A 20,667-nucleotide genomic window follows, 5' to 3' on the forward strand; every position below is an offset into this window, starting at 1 on the left:
AGTAGAATAATAAAAATATGTTTACTGAAAACCACTCAGATTTAATCTGAATTAACTAGGTACCTTTTACTCCAATTTTCCAGTTGAGCTCCTAATTTTGAACCCTTTTTCCAATTTTCGTTTAGAAACATCGATTCGATTCGATAGAATAGATTAGATAGAATTCTAGCTGTTATTTTGACAGAGCTTGACATTTTTGTCAAGGTGATTAAATCTCTTAAATCTAGATTTAGCAATTTTATGAAAATTTAATTTTGAACTGTATATGTGCTCATAATTCCAATTCAGGACAATTTATGTGCAAATTTCTGATATATTGTACGTAAAATATGATGTATAAAGTGGTCTCCGAGTCAGTTAAATATTGTGCAGCTGTTTTCATGTAAAGGTTTGTAAAAATATATTTACATTTTTATGTATCTAAATTTAAAATAACGCAATGTCAAGGACGTTGTAATATGATATAATACGTTATACATCAAAATGTGTTACCTATATAGAAATAACATAAACAATTTCTTTCACAATATTGTGACAAAATAATTTGCAATGGGTATTTTTCAGTGTTCACAGCTTTCATAATACTACTTGTATTTCTTTAAATACTTCGTGAGTTATCTTCTGAACCCGTTGGTAACGAATACCTCCGACATGAAGATCAAAAATGCTGTACTTATAGGACCAAGATTTTTTAGTTTGTTGGTAGTTTTGTTTAAAGAACAGCTATGGGCTTTGGAATCTTCAAATCTACTACTTAATGGTTCAGAATGCCTTTCATACTGAGAAAAACCAGCAAGAAACTCAGCGATTGCTCTTTTCTAATATTCAATTGACAATAATATTATGCCATAAGTAATATGGGTCACATTGTGATATACCAATTCATTAGTGATGTTCTACAATAAAAAATATTTTGTTTTAATATTGTTTTTATGATTTTATCATTCTTTGCAGATTGCCACAACTACAATTATGCTGTGTTAAAAAAATATTGGGACCCTTAATGGGGTCTGGCATTAGCCAACCTCAAGTACAATAATTAATATTAATTTGCTCATAAAATCAATAACCACCTATTTCATATCTATTCTGTACCTGTATAGCAAAATATATTTGTACTTAATCTAAGAAAAAATATTTAAGAGGGGCACTCATTGGCATTATAACAGCAAGCCTTTGCTTGATAAAATATATTTATAGAATTTTAAAGAACTGGAAAATACGGGAACGAAGAATAACCTGAGAAGTTTTGTTATTTAAATAATAACAAGCAAGCAATTGCTGGTTAAAACTAGAGGAAAATAAACAAAAAAGTTCACTCTTAAAAGAACCAAACCTTTGCTTCCTGTCATCAAATCCATAAAAAAAAATTGGAATTCATAAATTAGCCTGACATTCTCTTGGACCCCAAAAAGGTTTTACTCATCTGAATTACAAGGTCTCCCATAGACTAAATTAAAAAACTAAAATGAGTAAGTTGGTAGAAGTTGATTGCACAAAACGTTGCAAATCACGATTCCATGGGCAATCATTGACTAGTGCAATCACTAAAAGGTCTGTCAGCGATGAGTCTCTTGCAAGCTTTATTAAGTCTACCTGCGCTAATTTTGCAAAGGCATTTGATTTTGAGGTAAGTCTAAGGCGTAAGGATTTGAGGTAAATCTATGGAGCATACTTTGTCTTTGCTCAGAATTAACAGGTCTAAAGTGATAGATTTATGTATACTACAAGATATAAATCTGGCAATGTCAAAATATGCTCTATCCTACAATTTTTTTACCATACTAAGAATATTGTCAAAAACGAAATGTTCTTAGTCCTATTCCTACTAATATTATAAATGTGAAATTGTGGATGTTTATTACTCAATCACGCAAAAACGGCTGAACGGATTTGGATGAAAGGAATGGAGATATATACCCTGGATTAAGGCTACTTTTTATCCCGGAAAATCAAAGAGTTCCGGCAGGATTTTGAAAAATGAAAATCCACGCAGATGAAGTCACTGGCATCAGCTAGTAGTTAATAATGGAGTTCTAAATTTTCAAATTTGATTATTCTGTACTGTAATAGCTTGTTAGAGGTTTTTAAAGCAACAAATTTTTTTTTATCCTACTGAAAAACTACTTTGTTCAGTCGATAGTACCTAGTGGGACAAGCTTATTTAGATTAGATTACTGGTTTTGAAATTTTGTAAATGTAAAGTTTGTACATTTTGTGAGTCTAATTCATGTATATTATGATATAAATATGTCTAATTCCATTTAAAGGGTCGTACTGCTTTGCACATGACAGCGTCAAGGGGAAGAAACGTTCTAATGGAATGGCTGGTACGTCATTCATCCGATGCCTTCATCAACGCGCGTGATCGTGAGTCGGGGTATACTCCGTTGCATCGAAGCATATTTTATGGACAGATCCATTCGGCTGTCACTCTGATGAAACTAGGTAAATCTAAATATATGAAAAGAAAAGGTGACTGACTAACGCGCGTGTGTATCAATACAAACTACAACAAACTGCTCTATAGAATAAAAGCGCGCCATCGACGCACGTTTCTAAAACGCGCGTCAACGGCGCGTTTAAAAAACGTGTTGTGCAAAGGCCCTTACTGACCCATCAACATACAGCTCAAACTGCTGGATGGATTTGGCTGGGCATGCCGATAGCTATCATGACGTAGACATTCACTAAGAAAGAAATTTTGAAAATTTAGTCCCTTAAGTTGTAAAATAAGATTTGTGTAGTCCACGGGGACAAATGAAATGAAATGAAATGAAATGAAATGAAATGAAATGAAAATTTATTTCACAAATTTAGATATACGCATTTCATGGAGTCCTGGCCCCTAAACTAGGACAGCCCGTATTATAGGGGCCAAATAAGGATTTCTTTGCTCTTTTACATCCTAATACTCATTATTGACCTTGCTGCTTCCATTAATTACATAATGATAGGAAAGGTTTTTTTGGGATGACAATTTGACTGTACCAAATCTGTATTGTGACTAAAACTAAAATATGATTTTGACTTTTAGGTTAGTAGTTAGTTATAGTTAGTTAAATATCAGTGCTGCCCTCCATTGAGAGTATTTCAATATAAACAAAAAGTTAGCAGGAGAACCAAGGTCACTGACATAGCCCAAACTATTAGCAAGCTGAAGTGGCAGTGGGCAGGCCATACCTGTCGTAGAGGCGATGGCTGTTGGAGCCGGAAAGTCTTTGAGTGGAGACCGCGTTCAGGCAAGCGTAGTGTGGGACGCCCTCCAGCACGATGGACCGACGATATAAAGCGGCTGGCGGGAAGTGGCTGGATGAGGAAAGCTGAGGACCGGGTGTGGTGGCGCTTTTTAGGGAAGGCCTATGTCCAACAATGGACGTCCACACTCCACAAGCTGATGATGATGATGATGATGATGAAAAAGTTAGCAATGTTTTCTTTTTGTAGGTGTAAACACCGACATTGTGGATAAGGATGACTACAAAGCCCTGGAACATGCAATGCTTGACAAGCACTACATGTGTAAGCTGTCTAGTCATGAGCCTTGTGACGTGTATGTGTGGGGGAGCAACTCCAACTACACCTTGGGCACGGGTTCACACCAGCCGCGGAATGTTCCAGACTTGCTCACTTGCTTCAGCCGCACTAATGTTAATGTTAAACAGGTATGTTATATTCCTCCATGTACAAAATGCTTAGATATGAGCCTTGTGACGTATATGTGTGGGGTAAGTAACTCCCAACTACACGTAGGACACGAGCTCGCGCCAGTCGCGGCATGTTCCAGACTTGCTCACTTGCTTCAACCGCACTAACGCTAGTGTTAAACAGGTAAGTAGAACTACATGCGCAAACTGTAGTTATAAGCCTTGTGGCGTGTACTTATGTGTGAGTAAGCTCTTCAACTCTTCTTCAAAGGCTAACCCTAGCCTTGGAATGTTCCATCCAGACTTGCTCACTTAGTTTACCTTCACTAACACTAAGTGTTAAACAAGAGTTAAGTTTTAACTGATTGCATTTTTAACGCCATCATATTCAATAGCCTACCTACCTTTCAATTTGATAAATATCGTACCTTGGATTCATCCAAGTATCGAACCATGCATTTATTCGCTTTTGTTGTGTTAAATCTTAAAAAAGTTTACATATTTTTGCCCAGGTTTTTTACAATCATTGTCAAACATTTGTCAAATAGTATTTGGAAAAAAATGTTAATTTGTCAAATGACATCTTTCAATTTATGAGCAAATTATTATGTTAATTTCTTAGTTATAAAAATACTCGTAATCAAGTTAAAATGCACACAGTTAGTTTACCGCGTACTTGTTTAGGCTTCACAAATATGTTGTTCCTTATATTCGGCGTAGTTGGATGCGTTATTTGCGTTTGGTGCGCTGTCAACACGGACTTCTTCCGAGAAGTTAACTACACAGTGACGAAGAGTTCTCTCGTATCGGCTGTGGCGAACTTCGTAAACTTGAAGCTATGGTTTACTCCGATGACTACAATCCTCATACCCTTAGCCGCACTAACAATATTGACGTCATGTTGTGGGATCTTAGGTGCTGGGTGCAAAGTAAAATGCGCTATCAAATCATACATATTTTTCGTCACAGTCTTATCTTCCACAGCATTCTGGCTATTCTTTATGTCAGGAATCTACAATATTTACACAAATAACGAGAACACTTTAAAATACATGCGAGCTACCATAAAAAGTAATTATGGGAAAGAGAATGATCTCATAACTCATGTATGGGATTATATAATGGTGAATTACGAATGCTGTGGTGCAGTTGGCTCCCAGGATTTCGTAAATACAAATTGGCATAAAGCAAATTTGGATAAACTATACCCTGTACAATGCTGTAAGTTAAACAAGACCAGTTTGGTGCCTCTATCAAAGAATTGTACAAAAACTCACGAACCTCAAGCTCAAGCGAATACAAACAGTTGTTTTAATGCTCTCAGAATTTCTATTAAAGAGAATAAAGGAATGATTATGTTCTACATTATTTTAATTGGTTTGTTATACACCATTATAATGCTCTTTGCATATTGCATTATCAAAGGGGAACCGTTGATTAAAGCGATAACTCGTAACTTGTCTGATCTGTTACCGAAATGTCAAGAGTATACGAATAAGGAAGTACCCTCAAATTCTTCGTTAGACAACATGATGTTTGTGGAAGAGCCGCCAAGAAAAGTCGTCAAAGTTGTATCAGCTATAAATCCTTTCCAAACTTTCCAGTTCACACCAAGTGTGCATCATGCTGGATCCAAAACCTATCCGCACAGCATCAGACAAATAAAATAAAATATCTCTTTTCTAATTGGATGCTGTTTTTTATTTAACAATCCATTAAAATAAAGTTATTTGATTTGTTTGATGAATTTTATTATGTTCAAAAAATTATATTATTTTAGTAGATAGCCAGAAGAATCAGCATTATATCTTAGTTTTTTGATTTTTGATAACCTAACATGGTATGGCCGCTTCTAATTTGGAAGAGATTTCGTGACCATTTTCAGCGTCTAGATAGCCAGAGTGCTAAATCCTTTCCACCATAGTAGGTACCTACGGTTTTCCCAAATACAAGTACCACTTGTCTTTACAAGCACTTACGGCCGAATATTGCAATGAATCTCAATTATTATTTATTTATACTCATATGTATGAATATTGTATGTACTCAAGAACGTCCTAAACGCTGTTGAGTATCGAATAAGATGTTTCTTTTTCATATTTGTTGTATGGATGAAAACTCCAAGGCTAGTAAACCAGCAAGAAGGGCCTAAGAAAAACAAATTGTTAAAGAAGTTTTTCTTGATTTGACAGGTCTGTCTCGGCAAATTCCACAGTGTCTGGGTTAGCGGAACTACCAACGAAGGGGGTGAGGTGTGGTGCGCGGGGCAACCCGCTCGTGCGGGCGGCCCGCACTCCACCGCGCTGCGTCCCGCACCCTTGAAACTGCCCGAGCCTTGCTTACAAGTCGCTATTACTTTGACTTCCACCATTTTTTTGCTGCAGAGTGGAGCGGTGAGTTTTGATATGATTTTCCTTCTTAATATTTAAATTTAATGAAATTCTAATAAAAATTCCGTCTGGTTTCCGGTAGGCAAGATAAACTGACTTTCACGAAAATATCTCTGAATATTCGCTCTTCTACAAGAATCCCACGCGATTGTTAAAACCCTAAATCTACGCGCACGAAATCACGGACATCATCTAGTATAAAATAAGCTTGATGATATACCTATCAAATTAATTGTACCCTGCCTCTTGACCTGTCTTTAGGCCGGGTGTCCACCAAAGCAGCAAAGATGTATCTAGCAGACCAATAAGATTATTTGATAGATAATAATATTCTGATTAGTCTGTTGAACACATCTTCGTTTAAGTGGATCCCGAGCATTACGATTATTAGTAGAATGAAGGAAAAATCCTAAGAACTTATTGCTTATCCACAGGTAATTCAATACTCGCTCAACAACACTGAAAACCCAAGTCCATCAACTGTTAAGAACCCAACAACAATCAAACTTGCATCAGTCAAGCCTCTTATAAAGATATCCCATCCTCTGGGCATATGTACTGGAAGGTCCCACGCGGTTGTATGGAATGCGCATGCTATTTACACTTGGGGTCTTAACTTGGGACAATTGGGTCACTCGCAGGAGGATAAAGTTGTTCCTGCTCCTAAAAGGGTAAGTACCAAACGTGTGTCTATGAAACATCTGCTAAAGAAATCCTATTCCTTCGGCATATGTACCGAGATTACCCACACGGTTATCTGAAAATTTTATAAACCTTGGGTCTTATAACTTGGGCTAATTGGAAATTTTACAAGGAAGATACAATTAGTTTCTACTCCTAAAAGGGTTACCTGAAAATTTCATAAACTTTGGGTCTTATAACTAGGGCTAGTTGGTCACAGGATGATAAGTTTCGTTTCCTAAAAGGGTAAGTATGATATTGCCAAGTGCCATATCATTCTTGCGTCAGTAAATCTTTTTAATCCTGGACATACAAACAATTTTTACTTAGCTACCTAGTAACGATTTCACCAAAGTCGAGTGACTTTTAATCGAGGAATAAATTAGGCATATTGACAGTTTTTGTACCTATTGAATATCCGCCAATATATCAAAACATGATACAAGTGAAAATTTTAGAATGGCGCTCATACCACGTGCTACGCAATTTACTTGAAAAGTTACACTATAATGTCTACTTAAAGTGTCTCTTGAGTGAATGTGTGAGTGAGATGGAATGATTAGCGCCTCTTCGTTTCGATTCGCTTGTTAACCGGTGACAATATAGAAATTAGTCGAAAAGAGCAGCAGTAATCCGTCGATCTCACTTACACAATATACACATGGGTAGTGTGTGAGTAAGATGGAATGATTTACACTTTGATAATAATAATTGACACGCGTTATACCATAGTATTTCTTTCATTGAAGTTTTGTTTTATCATCTCTATTCAACCTCTAGGTTGCAATTTCGCTGAACAACAAGGAAGAGGCCAGCCTGCAGCTGGTGGACGCTTCTGACGCTGCCACGGTCATCACAACCAGCCGCGGAGACGTGTATCTGCTTCATAAACACATTTGCAAGAAGATCGCTATCAAGTTAGTAATAGAGAAAATTTAATGTGTCTTAGCCGTATCTTAGGCATAATCGTTTTCAGAGAAATAAATAGATATTTTGGCAAATCGCTAAATGGGTTTTAACTGCTATTAACAAATATGATTTATTAATAATTTTTCTTAAAAAAAAATATAAAATAAAATTTAATAATCAATTTCGTCGTATATCTTCCCAAGTAGAAATTCATTATAACTATTGAACCCTTACCCTGGTATAGAACCCTTCGCGTGCGAGTCCGACTCGCGCTTGACTGTTTTTTATTTATTTACACAAGTTATAATATTAAGTTTTCAACAGACAGATAAACCTCCGTCAAGTGTGTGTGGAAGCTAAAGTGAGCGAGCAAGGTGCCTACTCAAGAGTCACTGTTCTACTTTTGACCAATGTTGGCCAACTGATGCTTTGGCAAGATACCACCAACAAGTTAACCAGGTTAGTATGAAAATGTTTGATCTAAAATATACTGGTCACTTCTTAGGTTTCCAGGTTCAATTTCTGTTAGAAAAGACAAGAAAGCTAATTGGATTGAATTGATCGAACTACATGTAAACTCTATTACTATATAGGTTTAAGTATACTGCTATCCCTTTCATAATGCTCCTTGCGGGAAAAGATGGCGCTAGATTTAGACTTGTCAATACATAAGTATATTATGTAGTTCAGTTTAGAGACAACCGAATTAGCTACATTATCGAATATACAAAATATAATATAGTAAAGAAATACAATAAATCCAAGTTTCGTTGCAGCCATGTTTTATTTCTAGATGCGTATTCGGCCTCAGCCACCAAACCATTATAACACATGTGGCCCTTACACATGATGCACTGTACTTCACTACCAAATACGGCGAAGCGTTCATTGGCAGCATATCCCGCAAAGCCACGCCCCCGCCCGCTCAACCAATCAAAAAGGAGCGGGAGAAAGACAACAAATCTGCACTGGTGAAGTTTTTAGAGAAGGACGACTGTACATCTGTCAGAATCACGAAGATTCCGAACGTTCACCGGGCGGTTATCATCGCTGTTGATAGCGAAGGACTTAATTTCGCTTGTCTGCAGGTATTACCATTTCATTAATGCGAAAAAAGTTCTCCAATCCTAATTTCCATGTTGGCACCTGCATTTAGGTGTTTTAAGAATCCTGTTTTCCTGCACAAAAAGTAGTCTATCCTGCCCTGGGATGCAAGCTATTACTGTAGATACCAAACGTCAAAAAGAGTTAAACAGATGGGCTGTGAAAAGCTAGCATACAGACGGATTAAAATTAAAATGCAAAACGCGATAATTAAATTCAACCCCTTCAATTCAAAATGGGTACTATTGTACCCTTTTTGATTTGTTAATTGTGGAATTTGTAAGTTATTTAAGATGTTAATTAATTACGTAAACTTAAAACTAAAGCTACCAGGGTTCGAAACGCGCCCTGGTCAAAGAAAAAGCTCACTTTTTTTTTTCTTTCAGATGAAACCAACTTGTGGCCTTACTTCTTTGCCAGACCTGTCGCCATCATGTCTCTCTAAACATATGGAATCTCTGCTAGAAACTGCAGCCGAAGATGATATACTTCACGATGTTATATTCAAGGTAAGTGCCCACAATTTGCTTTGTTTTTTGTAGAATATAATATTAGTGTCTATTGTACCTACTTCTTTGATTTTCTTCCAAAAATACTCTTCCTAAGTTTAAATCAAATTGTATTTATTACAAAATATGCTAACTTAAACTTTGATCACAAACTTTCGAAAAATTAGAAGAATTTTGCCCCAAAAACTATTATCATCATGCAAATTAAAACCTAATTCGTTTTGAAATCTTTTACTAACAAAAGGAAAACTTTTACAAATAAGGATATTGTAATGTTTATTTAGACAGCCCCCTAGAGTTCCAAGTACATATTGATTGAAGCAATATTTTAAGACACTCATTTAACCGACTTCAAAAAGAGGGAAATTCAGTGTATAGTTTTTTTTATTCTAAGCGTATTTGTTTTATCTACCAAAGGTTGGCGCAAAACAATTCCCAGCCCACATATTCATAATAGCATCAAGCAGCGACTATCTATACAAGTTGTACCGGGAATCGCGCACAAATCAGCACAAACCCACGATAACCTTAGACAACGTACACCCAGAAGTTTTTGAACGTATCATACGATACATGTACACTGGTAGTTGTGATGTTGCTGAGTTGGGACCCTGTGGGCTAAAGATAAGGAGGGAAGATCTGGTTAACGATAAGAGAGAAAAGGAAGATGCCAAGGAGGGTGTTGAAAATGAAATTGATTTTATTGGTAAGTGTAACCTTAAATGGTGAACTAAGAATAGGTATAAATTAGAGGATTTTTTTTTTCAATCAATCAATCAATTTATATTCAAACAACTTCAAAAATTTATTTAGGACTAGCTGATGCCCGCAGCTTCGCCCGCGTGGATTGGTCAGATCCCCTGCAGCATCAGGATTGAGGAGTTGGACTCCAAATTTTTTATGAAACAATGTCGCAAAGTTCCTCTATCGATTAAAAAAGAAATGACGCAAATCGGTTCAGAAATCTCGGAGATTTCGGTGTACATAAGTAGAAAAACACAACTCCCTTTTTAAAAGTCGGTTAAAAAAGTAGCCTATTTTACGCCCTGGTCAATCCTCTACTTGCCTGTGAAAGTCCCGTCAAAATCGGTTAAGCCGTTCCAAAGATTAGCCTTTTCAAACAGACAGACAGACAGACAGACAGACAGACAGACAGACAGACAGACAGACAGACAAAAATTTTAAAAACGTGTGATTCAGTTATGGTATCGTTCAAATAACCATATGAGCTTAATATGAGGTAGTTATTTCGAAATTACAGACAGACACTCCAATTTTATTTATTAGTATAGATAATTACAAATTATGCGAAAGTGTGTTTGTTTATTTTTCATTCATTCATTCATTGACGAGATTTTTTGCGTGGTTATATAACTCGAGACCAGGAGAGTGACATATGACTTTTTATCCCGGATTTTTATTTTTATTTTGCTGAAAAACTTCTGATTTTTAGTAATTACTGAGGGAATCCAGAACATAATGATATTTGTGGCCATGTAACAGTTTCTTTTAAAATCCTCGTCTACAGTGTAGAAGAGGAAGCGGGAGGGGTGGTGACAACTGTATTCTGTTGTAGATAATCCAGCCGAAATATCAGCGTTTGAAGTGTACAAACACCCAGAGAAGAAGAAAGGCAATAGAAAACGCAACACCGAGACTCCGCCGCGCGTGCACATGTACTGCGACCCCGTCAAACTGGTGCAAGCCTCCGCTAAGAGGCTGCAAGTTATGGGACTGCATAAGTTGCTCGATAAATTCTAGTAAGTATCATCCCACCAAAAACATTTCATGTAAAATGTTGCCAAGACTCACAAGTTCATAATGCTTTCACTGTTAAAAAGTTATGAGATCTCTAGTAGAGCCAAGCCCCTAGCTGAGCTTAGAATTGTGCTGGCCATGGGACCTATCCCAAGTCCAAAGTATATAGCTCTTAAATGCTCTTGAGTATATCTCATTTATAACAATAAAGAACAAATAACTCTACTTACAAGCTCTGATTTTACAAACCCTAAATCTTGGTTAAAAAAGGACGGCTTGGCCGTTTAATGTTCGTGGTACTTTTATCTGATATGACATTTAAGCCCGGAATAGCTTGTGCGACAATCATGAAGTATAATAAAAATTAGTAATTGTCGAACAAACTATTCCTTATGACCTTAATATAATATGTTATGTCATGTAATAGTTTCACGAACATTAAACGGCCAAGCCGTACTTTTTTAACCAAGATTTAGGGTTTGTAAAATCAGAGCTTGTAAGTAGAGTTATTTGTTCTTTATTGTTATAAATGAGATATACTCAAGAGCATTTAAGAGCTATATACTTTGGACTTGGGATAGGTCCCATGGCCAGCACAATTCTAAGCTCAGCTAGGGGCTTGGCTCTACTAGAGATCTCATAACTTTTTAACAGTGAAAGCATTATGAACTTGTGAGTCTTGGCAACATTTTACATGAAATGTTTTTGGTGGGATTTCATTTCTTTTTGGCAGGTGCCCTAGATTTTTTTTTTGGATCTATTTTTTGTAGGTACCTACATCATTTTCATGGCCCACTCTCTATTGTTACCTCTTTTTTTAAAAGCTTTTATTCCACTTGCAATGTATGTAACTATGTTTTTTTGGGTGGAATCTTGCAACTCAATTTTAAAGCAGATACATATATCAGATTTCAGTCTTTTAGGACTGTTCAGGAAACACATTTTTTAAATGTACAGACTGGGAAAAGTTTATTTTCCTGTTGTTTGAATGAAATCCCTAGCCTACATACCAAATTTCAGTCTTCTAGGACTTAGGGAAGTACTTTAGAACTTTTGACTAGAGGGGTTTTGAATGGCAATAAATCTGAAACCATAACAGGTAGACAATTGATACTTGGTACGTTTGATAAGTCTGTCAAGGACATATTATTCTGAAAATATCAGCATTCTAGCGATAGACTTTACAAATAATTTGCTTCCCCCATACGTGGGAGTGGAGGGGGAAAATTTCGAATTTCTTAATTTTCCTGTAGTTTGTATGCAATTTCTAGTGTACACACCAAATTTCAGTCTTCTAGGACTTCGGGAAGTACCCTAGAATTACAGACTAGAAGTTTTGACTGTCAATAAATCTGAAACTATAAAGGCTAGACAATTGATACTCAATGCGTTTAATAAATCTGCCCAGAACATCTTATCCTGAAAATATCAGCATTCTAGCGACAGAATTTACTGATTTGCTTCACCCATAAGAGGAGTAGAGGGGGGGCATTTCCAATTTCTTAATTTTCCTGTAGTTTGTAGTCAATTTCTAGTCTACATACCAAATTTCAGTCTTCTAGGACTTCGGGAAGTACCTTAGAGGTTTTGAGTAGAGGTTTTGATGATCATCAGTGAGGGACGAAATCGGCGTATTTTAGGTATCAATAAATCTGTAACCATAAAAGCTAGATATTTGATACTTGATATATTTGGTAAATTTGCTAAGGACACCTTATACTGAAAATTTCAGCTTTCTAGCGTCTTCCAGACCGAAGTTATGACGGGTCGAAAATACGGCGAAACACTTCGAGAAAAAGGTACGTAGCGCCCCGGCCGCCGTTTGGCTCGTCTTGGCGGGGGCACTGCCGTGCCCCCTGATATAGTGTTTTTTTAATAGCTATGTCAATCATGATTAACATACCCTTATCTCATCTAACTAAGCGTATAGCTTGTGCTAGCAGTAGGTACGACAGTAGTGCAACGGGTGGGAACCGCCGACCTTTCGGTTTTCACTGCGCTCCTATAACCGTTGAGTTAAAAGTTTACAAACTTCACATTCTACACCCAGAGGAGACGAAAAACACCTCAGCCAAGAAGCTGCTGTCCCTGGCTGCAATTAGTATTGGAAGAAAACTGGAAAACGGTGATGTTTACAATCGATTGGCAATGGTCAAAGTGATACAGGGTCTGAAGTGCCCTGCATAGCTGCCAAACCAACAAGAAGTTCACACAAAGAGTAACTACTTACAAACTTAGGATACGATAATATGATCTTGAATTAAGTAATCTCATATTTTTTACTTTTTAGGTCCCATATAGCTCCAGAGAAGAAAAGGAAACTATAGGATCACTTTGTTATATGTCTGTCCATAACCTATATGGTAGTACCCGTTGACCTAGGAACATGAAATTTAGCAGATATTAACAGCACAAGTAAAAGGAAAAATCCAAAGACCATGAATCTGTAATTAAGTTTGTAAAAATTTGAAAACTGTTATTTCTTATTTGTGCAGAACTCTTTATGTGCTAGTTCGATACTTGACTGTTTTTTTTATAATATCACAAAACAAAATATAAATTTGATTTAAATAAGTATTTTTTTCCAGTTACAGAGATGGCACAGTATACCTGAAGGACAGCGCAACATTTACTAAGAGTGGACCGTTGACATGGGATCGGGACAGTTTCCCGGAGTTAGTGGACACCAATGTTTGCTCCAAGGATGGAATACTGATATCAGCCCATAAATGCGTGCTAGCTGCCCGGCTCGAGTACTTTCAGGGAATGTTCATGCATTCTTGGACTGAGGTGAGGAAATAAATTATTACCTAGGTAAATACGTTTTTACACGATTTTTTAAAATTAATTGAGCAAAATGAACGCACCACGTGTAAAGTCGCCATCTCTACAGATATATTGAATGGGCAACAGTTATGTTTGACGTTACACAGTGAAAATATTACATAGTCTCAATAATATTTTCTTTTTCAGAGTAAACTTCTGTCAACGGTTACTCTACCGATCAACCATGGAACTCTCCTACCAATTATCAACTTTCTCTACACCGACGCGTGTCCAGAAATCGAAAACTCTGACAGCATTGACTTCATTTGCAGCATGCTTATTGTTTCCGACCAGTTATTCATCGGCCGTCTTCGAGAAATGTGTGAAATCGCCCTCGCTAATCTTATAACCCTGAAAAACTGCACAGAACTATGTCAATTTGCGCACACATACAATGCTGACCAACTAAAACAATGCTGCATGGAATTCATATCTCTTAACATAGGCAGCATCCTCGAAAATAGATCCTTAGATTTACTTGAAGAGACTTTATTGGAAGACATTTCCAAATACTACTGCAAATTCAACCCTATTATGTCCTCCAGAATTATAACTCCGTTCTACAATTGTCCAAGCGACGAAACCATTGATGAATGTGCTAAAATAGTCCCCGTAGATTTGGAATTTGTTGATGAAGATTTCAAAAAGGAAGACAGCATTATTGAAGTTAAAAAGAGCAAGAAACAGAAAAAGATTGAATATACTGAAAGTGAGAAAGCACGAATGAGATATGAATCTGTCAGCTCAGTGACATCTTTGGACCTTTCCAATGAGACATCAGGAGATGTAACATTGTCACTTAGCTCCATTTCTAAGGATGAAGAAAAAAAGAACAGACAGACAGAAAAGTGGACAGAAGTGCCAACATCTCAGCAGAAGCAACAAAAAGTTGTTCAAGCGCGCCTCAAAGCTATATCATCTGCTAAGGAAATTATGAATGAAACTCCTGTGAATTCATTCACAAAACTCACTAAAAACTCTTTCAGTGCCATCCAAGAACCTTCCACGCCAACTACATCGCGAATGTCTGTTTCTCCTAAAGATTCCACACCCCTTTCTGATATGGCCTGGGGTCAGGGCAATCTGGTCATCAACCATGTTGGGCCAAAACTTTCTCAAAAACAAAGAAAGAAATTAGCTTTGGAAAACGAACAAACTCCTCCTCAAACCCTTGACAATTTCTTCAATAAACTGACTGTGGGGAGTCCTCCAGATAAACCTAAGAATCCTTGGAAAATTTGTGCATCACCCATCGCCCATAGTAGCCCTAGTAAACCAAATGCTATGGAATTCAATAAGATTTTAGCAGATCAGAAGAAACAAAAGGGTGACTCTTCCAGAATTATGACTAAATCTCTAACTTTGACGCAGGTTAGTTAATTTTTTCTTTACATTGCAATTAATTAAGCTACTGGCGTAGAGTAGAGATATGATACTACATATTGCAATGGAAAGCAGTTAATGTGGGACGAAGGAGCTAAACTGGCCTATGTAGTTAGAACCCTTCTTCTTCTGTCTGGGCTGGTTTCCGCACTTAAACGTTTCCGTCTGTTGTGCGTGCGTTGCCCCTCCCCGCCGAAGTTAGTTAGAGCCCTATGTTAAGGGTTGTAATTTCACTATGTTGTCTCTATACTGTGCTACTGGCCTATCCAATCTCATTCATCCTTTTATTCATCCTTCAATTTTGCCTAACTTTGGGTGGATTAGCACCTGACAAGTATATTTTATTGTTTCAGCTTGAAGATAAAGCCATAGAGGAATTGGAGAGATTTTATAATATACATGAGATAGATGACGAATTTATAACAGTGAGGCGCATAGAGTTGCATGTTTCTTCACCACAATGGATTCACACTGCCCCTAAGTGATAACTTGTGTGCTATTTTTATTTTACATATTGATATAAATATTGTGATGAAAATTATATTTTAAATAATAATATATGTTATATTATGTGACTGTCTTGTGTGATTTTATTTATTTTGCATAAATTCCTAAATACTGAAATGAGTCTATACTATAGATAATTTTATAAACATGCCAGCACAAGTGGGGTGATTTGCTAACTCAGTGATCATTACTGAATGAATTGGTTGATTCTAAATTGCTTCTTCACTGAGCAATATAAAAATAATGTTTCATAGCTAACCTTCAATGGATTAAACAAATGTCAACTGAGTTAGCAAGTAGCCCTCTCATGAGTGCATGTGCACCTTAAATGACTGTTATTTAAGGTATGCAAAAAAAACTAAAGCCTGTATTGGCTTAGCTATGTCATTGTAAAATACCTTTTTTTTTCTCTACATAGATTGTGCTGAATTCCTAATTTCCATAATGTAATGGTTGTAAGTTTGTAACATTACATGTGTGTCTACCAACTGTACTCTTCAACTACAGGCACTCAGTGCAACTGCACATTGACTGTGCGTGGTTTGCAGTTTTTTTCGTTGATAAAGACATTACTATTCAATAGATTTACAAATAAAACAGAAGAGAACAACATTCTATATTAATAATTTATTTACACTAAGTACTTAAAAGTTACATGATAAAATAGATTACACTTTAGGAGGAAAAGATTTTAAAAGTTGATTCAATTGTCTATGAGTGAGGCTCTTTTCACCAGGTACAAGTATACCTTTCTTGCCTTGTTCTCTCTGTACCTTTGCTCTTTCGTTGTAGTCTTTATAACAACTTTGAAATGCCGATACTTCTTTCAAGCACTGTTGTTGATCGAACTCGGATTTCTTAAAGCATGCGAACATGACTGCCATTTCCTGCATACAAGCAGCTTCTTTGAGCTTATCCCCTTTGCCAGATACGGTCTTCTTCAGCCGAAGTGGTAGGAGCATTTGAAAAGGGACGGGTTCCCTTTGAGGTCTTCTGGCACTTTTGTTGGAAGGCGCCGTGAAAAGAATGGGATTTATCCGCATTTTTCACTCGTTATTTATTTCAGTTTTTTAAAGCTTTTATTTAATAATAATTTGATTTGGAGGTTATTTTTATGGAATTTCGGAATTGACATTTGACAGTAATTGACATTGACAAATACCGATGTTCTTTTCTTGTTTCGACCATAGAGTTTGACTTATAACTAATTACGGGTAACTTTAGAAACGGTAAAAACGGGTCTAACCACGAAATTCAAATTTAATTTGGTTTTTCGCAATTTGAACATTACTACGACAAAGTAGGCTTATGGCATTTTAATTCCGACAATGTCAGTATCATCTTCACAGGATTACATAAAAAAAATTTTTTTAAGAAATTAATCAAAATAACGAGTTTAACATGAGTTACTCACAAATTAGTCGATACTTTAGCTAATTTAACTCACCTATACGTACTAAACCTTGTAAGTACTTACCTACTTAATCTGTCCGTCCGTCTGTCTGTCAGCGGGCGGTATTTCGTGAACCGTAAGTAATAGGCAGAGAGTTGAATTTTTACAGAATTTGTATTTCTATAAAGGTGTTCTTTCTTGTACAATGGTACGGAATCCTTCGTGTTTGAGTCCGCTCGCACATAACCGATTTTAATTCTGTGTGCTGTCAACGGGTAGATATAAAGTCAAGCAGAAGTTTTTGTATGAAAATATCTTTTGAAAGATAAAACTTAGTAAAAACTTTTAATTGAGGTACTAAGCTAGAGATTTTTTTACAGATATTAGAAGTCATTAACCTTAGTAATTATTTATTCAGCATAACTTTCCGCTTGATACTTAGTTACCTCAAGCCGTTTCTAAGAAAAGGATCACTGACACACGGATGGATAGTCAGACAGACGGATAACAATAATAATTAATAACCATAAGGGTTCCGTTTATCCTTTAAGAAATACAGAACCCACGAGTCACGACCTCCCAAAAAGTTTCAGTTTCAAAAACAACTGGCTATTTAGTGTCGTATTATAACCTTAATAAAAATAGATAACCTAAATAAAAATAGATAACACTAGGTAGGCAATTAATAGGTAAGGACTATTAGATATTATTAGGTACCTATTAATTTTAAACTACTTCATTGTAAAAGTCGGCAAAAATAAAAGGCAAAAGGCCTTCTTTTTGCACTATGTTACGGCATAGGTTTGTTATTTACAGTCAATAAATTTTATTAGTAGGTAAGTAATAACTACGTAGGTACCTATAAAGATTTAATCTTGAGATGTGGGTATTGCTTGAGAATTGCTATCGTAAATTTATATGCCATTTATTTAGGTATTAGGTATGGATACCTATCTAAGTAGGTACCTACATATTACCTACCTTACCTATACTTATTGTTTTTATTTATGAGTAAGTAGCGTAGTACCTATTCTTTATTCTACTCTATTTTATTATATACTATATTATACTTGAGGTACTTTTAAATTGTTACACTAACCCTATCTATTAACGCGGCGGTCTCCGTTTTCGTCGATACTAAAGTTTACTAAAATGGAATTAAGTTAGGAACGCATGGATCGAAAAATTTGAAATTAATATATAATATTTTTCATTATATCCCCTTGGATTTGGTCCGATTAAAACATGATTGGACAAACTTTCCTCGATAGAAAAAAAATCAGAAGTTTGGTCTAAAACCTTAGACTTTTGGGTTTTTCTCTTTAATGACAAAGCTCTTAAAGACGTAACTTTCACCATAGGTGTAAAACAATCAAATAAATAATTCGGTCCGATCATTTCACAGTAAGTGCTATATTTCAAATTATATTCTAAATTATTTGATTTCACGCTTCCTCGCTTATTCTCTTCAAATCGCGTACAGAGCGAGTACAAAGAATTTTCGACCCTATTGTTGAGTGTTATGGGCCGTAATTACGTTATCTTGTCAGTCATACCCGTCGCCTCAGCGCGGCAGGACCTGTTTCGGGTTTCATAAGCATTTTGTCATACTGTAATTGTACAGAATGCCATAGAGTAGTAAATTCAGTACTATGTTATAAAGTATTTTTATTTAGGATTTTTCTAGATTTTAAGATAAGTTTATATTGTGCATTTATTACATTAAAAAAGTAATTATTTTAAAAAGAATGCAGTAAACAGTACATTGCAGTGTAGTGAAGCTAATATTAGGTCATTATAGACCAGGACTTATAATTTGAAAATAAAAATTAATTAATCTGAGTGCTCTATCCCGGTAGCTCAAAGATCAAAAACCAAACTTGTAAAATGCATAAGTATTAGAAGATAAGATGGAAAAAAAACTTTATTGATATCAATTTAAAGGTTTTTAGGGGAAAGTACTAATTATTATGAAAATAGGATGAGAGGAGACCGCGTATAAGCAAGCGTAGTGTAGGACGTCCTCCAGCACGATGGACTGATGATATAAAGCGGCTGGCGCTCTTTAGGGAAGGCCCATGTCCAACAGTGGACATCCACGGGCTCTAATGATGATGATGATGATCATGATTATTATGAAAATGACATCCACTTTCAAGTCCGAGATGTTTATCCAAGGTGTTATAATTTTTAGTTTCTTCACTTGCTATGCAATGATATCATTTATTAGGGTTCCGTACCTCAAAAAGAAAAGCGGAACGCTTATAGGATCAATTTGCTGTCTGTTTGTCTGTCTATCTAACTGTATGTCTGTCTATCTGTCCGCCTGTCAGTCTGTTTTGTCCGTGTGTGTTGTGTCTGTCAGGAAAACCTATAGGGTACTTCCCGTTGACCTAGAATCATGAAATTTGGCAAAAACCATGAATTTATGGGTTCATTAAAAAACAATGTGTTTCAATTTTCAAAGTAAGATAACTATACCAAGTGGGGTATCATATAAAAGGGTTTTACCTGAACATTCTAAAACTGATTTTAATTTATTTTTAAGCATAATAGTTTTTGATTTATCTTGCAAAATGTCGGAAAAATACCTGAGTACGGATACGGAAACTTGGTGCGCGAGTCTGACTCGCACTTGGCTGGTTTTTTTATGTATATACGTCACTAAGTAGTCAATAATAAGTTTGACTAAAAATTGCAGTGTCATAAATGTTTTATAGATCAAAAAATAATCATACTATTAAATATTCCTTCAACTTAGACCTTATTGTCACAGCTTAAAAGTTGAAAATGTGCAAAACAAAATTTCATACGTACTTAATACTTTTTCTCATAAAACTAGTTCAATTTACAAGAAATGAAAGATCCTATTGTGTTTGCCTTTGTCAATACAAAGGATCTTTGTGGCTTTTGTGTTCTCACTCACGTATACTAACATTAAAATATCGATGTTAAAATATTCGTTGTAAAACTTACCTTATGCAGTTATTCTTAAAGTATACATTAAATTGTTATTAGGACGAGAGTTGCTTCGTTTTGGAATGCCAAATCAGTGTATCAATTTTTCTTGTTTTGAATCGAAAGGTAAGAACAGTAATAAAATGTAACTACTGAAATCGTTTGTTCGTAGCTTTTATAGGTTCGTGAGAAGTAGTATTGTTGTATGATAATTTGGTCAATTTACAGATCAAATTTCTCAAAATCCTGTCTTAGTGCGGGTCTACGTTATATAGAGAACCAACTGCACCTTTTCAAACTTCAAAATCCCATCAGGACCAGTCCTGGCACAATTGTTAGTTAGTGGTAGTACCTTTTCACCCCCACTTTTTTTCATATTACATCCGTTAGGTCAATTTTTTTCGTATAAAATGTAGCCTATGTTACCCGGATTTACACCTCATTCATCAAAATCAGCCCAGTAGTTTCGGCGCTACGGTGGAACACACAGAATCTGGATACAAACACACACACATACATATACAGACTGCTAAAATCATAACTCTTCCTTTAGGCTTTGCCGCAATGGGGTAAAAAAACAGGCTGAATTGAGAACCACCTTC

The 20,667-nt window shown here is 36.0% G+C and overlaps 3 protein-coding genes and 1 long non-coding RNA gene across 4 annotated transcripts; 2 read left to right on the top strand and 2 right to left on the bottom strand.

Moving 5' to 3' along the window:
- Positions 1-178: 178 nt before the first annotated feature.
- Positions 179-15,787, top strand: LOC123875389 (inhibitor of Bruton tyrosine kinase). The gene is made up of 15 exons (XM_045921193.1): positions 179-388; positions 955-1,630; positions 2,271-2,448; positions 3,448-3,665; positions 5,840-6,040; positions 6,472-6,708; positions 7,499-7,635; positions 7,952-8,086; positions 8,421-8,715; positions 9,118-9,240; positions 9,658-9,946; positions 10,817-11,000; positions 13,587-13,788; positions 13,972-15,195; positions 15,561-15,787. Exons 2-15 carry the CDS (start codon positions 1,469-1,471, stop codon positions 15,690-15,692), a joined length of 3,717 nt encoding a protein of 1,238 aa, XP_045777149.1. The 5' UTR covers positions 179-388; positions 955-1,468; the 3' UTR covers positions 15,693-15,787.
- Positions 4,207-5,338, top strand: LOC123875402 (tetraspanin-9-like). The gene has a single exon (XM_045921211.1). It carries the CDS (start codon positions 4,298-4,300, stop codon positions 5,315-5,317), a length of 1,020 nt encoding a protein of 339 aa, XP_045777167.1. The 5' UTR covers positions 4,207-4,297; the 3' UTR covers positions 5,318-5,338.
- On the bottom strand, positions 7,051-20,302 carry LOC123875415. Its single transcript, XR_006798135.1, has 5 exons — positions 20,292-20,302; positions 18,983-18,986; positions 18,363-18,370; positions 17,714-17,716; positions 7,051-7,125 (listed from the first exon to the last, which is right to left on the bottom strand). It is a non-coding gene; the product is annotated as an uncharacterized LOC123875415 (long non-coding RNA).
- LOC123875410 lies at positions 16,323-16,848 on the bottom strand. Its single transcript, XM_045921221.1, has one exon. The coding sequence runs from the start codon at positions 16,755-16,757 to the stop codon at positions 16,383-16,385; it is 375 nt and encodes a 124-aa protein (XP_045777177.1). The 5' UTR covers positions 16,758-16,848; the 3' UTR covers positions 16,323-16,382.
- Positions 20,303-20,667: the final 365 nt, after the last annotated feature.

The sequence above is a fragment of the Maniola jurtina genome, chromosome 20 (assembly GCF_905333055.1).
Source record: "Maniola jurtina chromosome 20, ilManJurt1.1, whole genome shotgun sequence".
Classification (NCBI taxonomy): Eukaryota; Metazoa; Arthropoda; class Insecta; order Lepidoptera; family Nymphalidae; genus Maniola; species Maniola jurtina.

Bases quoted from the DNA above. Each gene is read 5' to 3' on its own strand.
- LOC123875389 (XM_045921193.1), top strand. From the start codon at position 1,469: ATGAGTAAGTTGGTAGAAGTTGATTGCACAAAACGTTGCAAATCACGA. The intron at 9,947-10,816 runs GTAAGTGTAACC...ATTCTGTTGTAG, and splicing joins AAATGAAATTGATTTTATTG to ATAATCCAGCCGAAATATCA. The intron at 11,001-13,586 runs GTAAGTATCATC...ATTTTTTTCCAG, and splicing joins AAGTTGCTCGATAAATTCTA to TTACAGAGATGGCACAGTAT.
- LOC123875402 (XM_045921211.1), top strand. From the start codon at position 4,298: ATGCACACAGTTAGTTTACCGCGTACTTGTTTAGGCTTCACAAATATG.
- LOC123875410 (XM_045921221.1), bottom strand. From the start codon at position 16,757: ATGCGGATAAATCCCATTCTTTTCACGGCGCCTTCCAACAAAAGTGCC.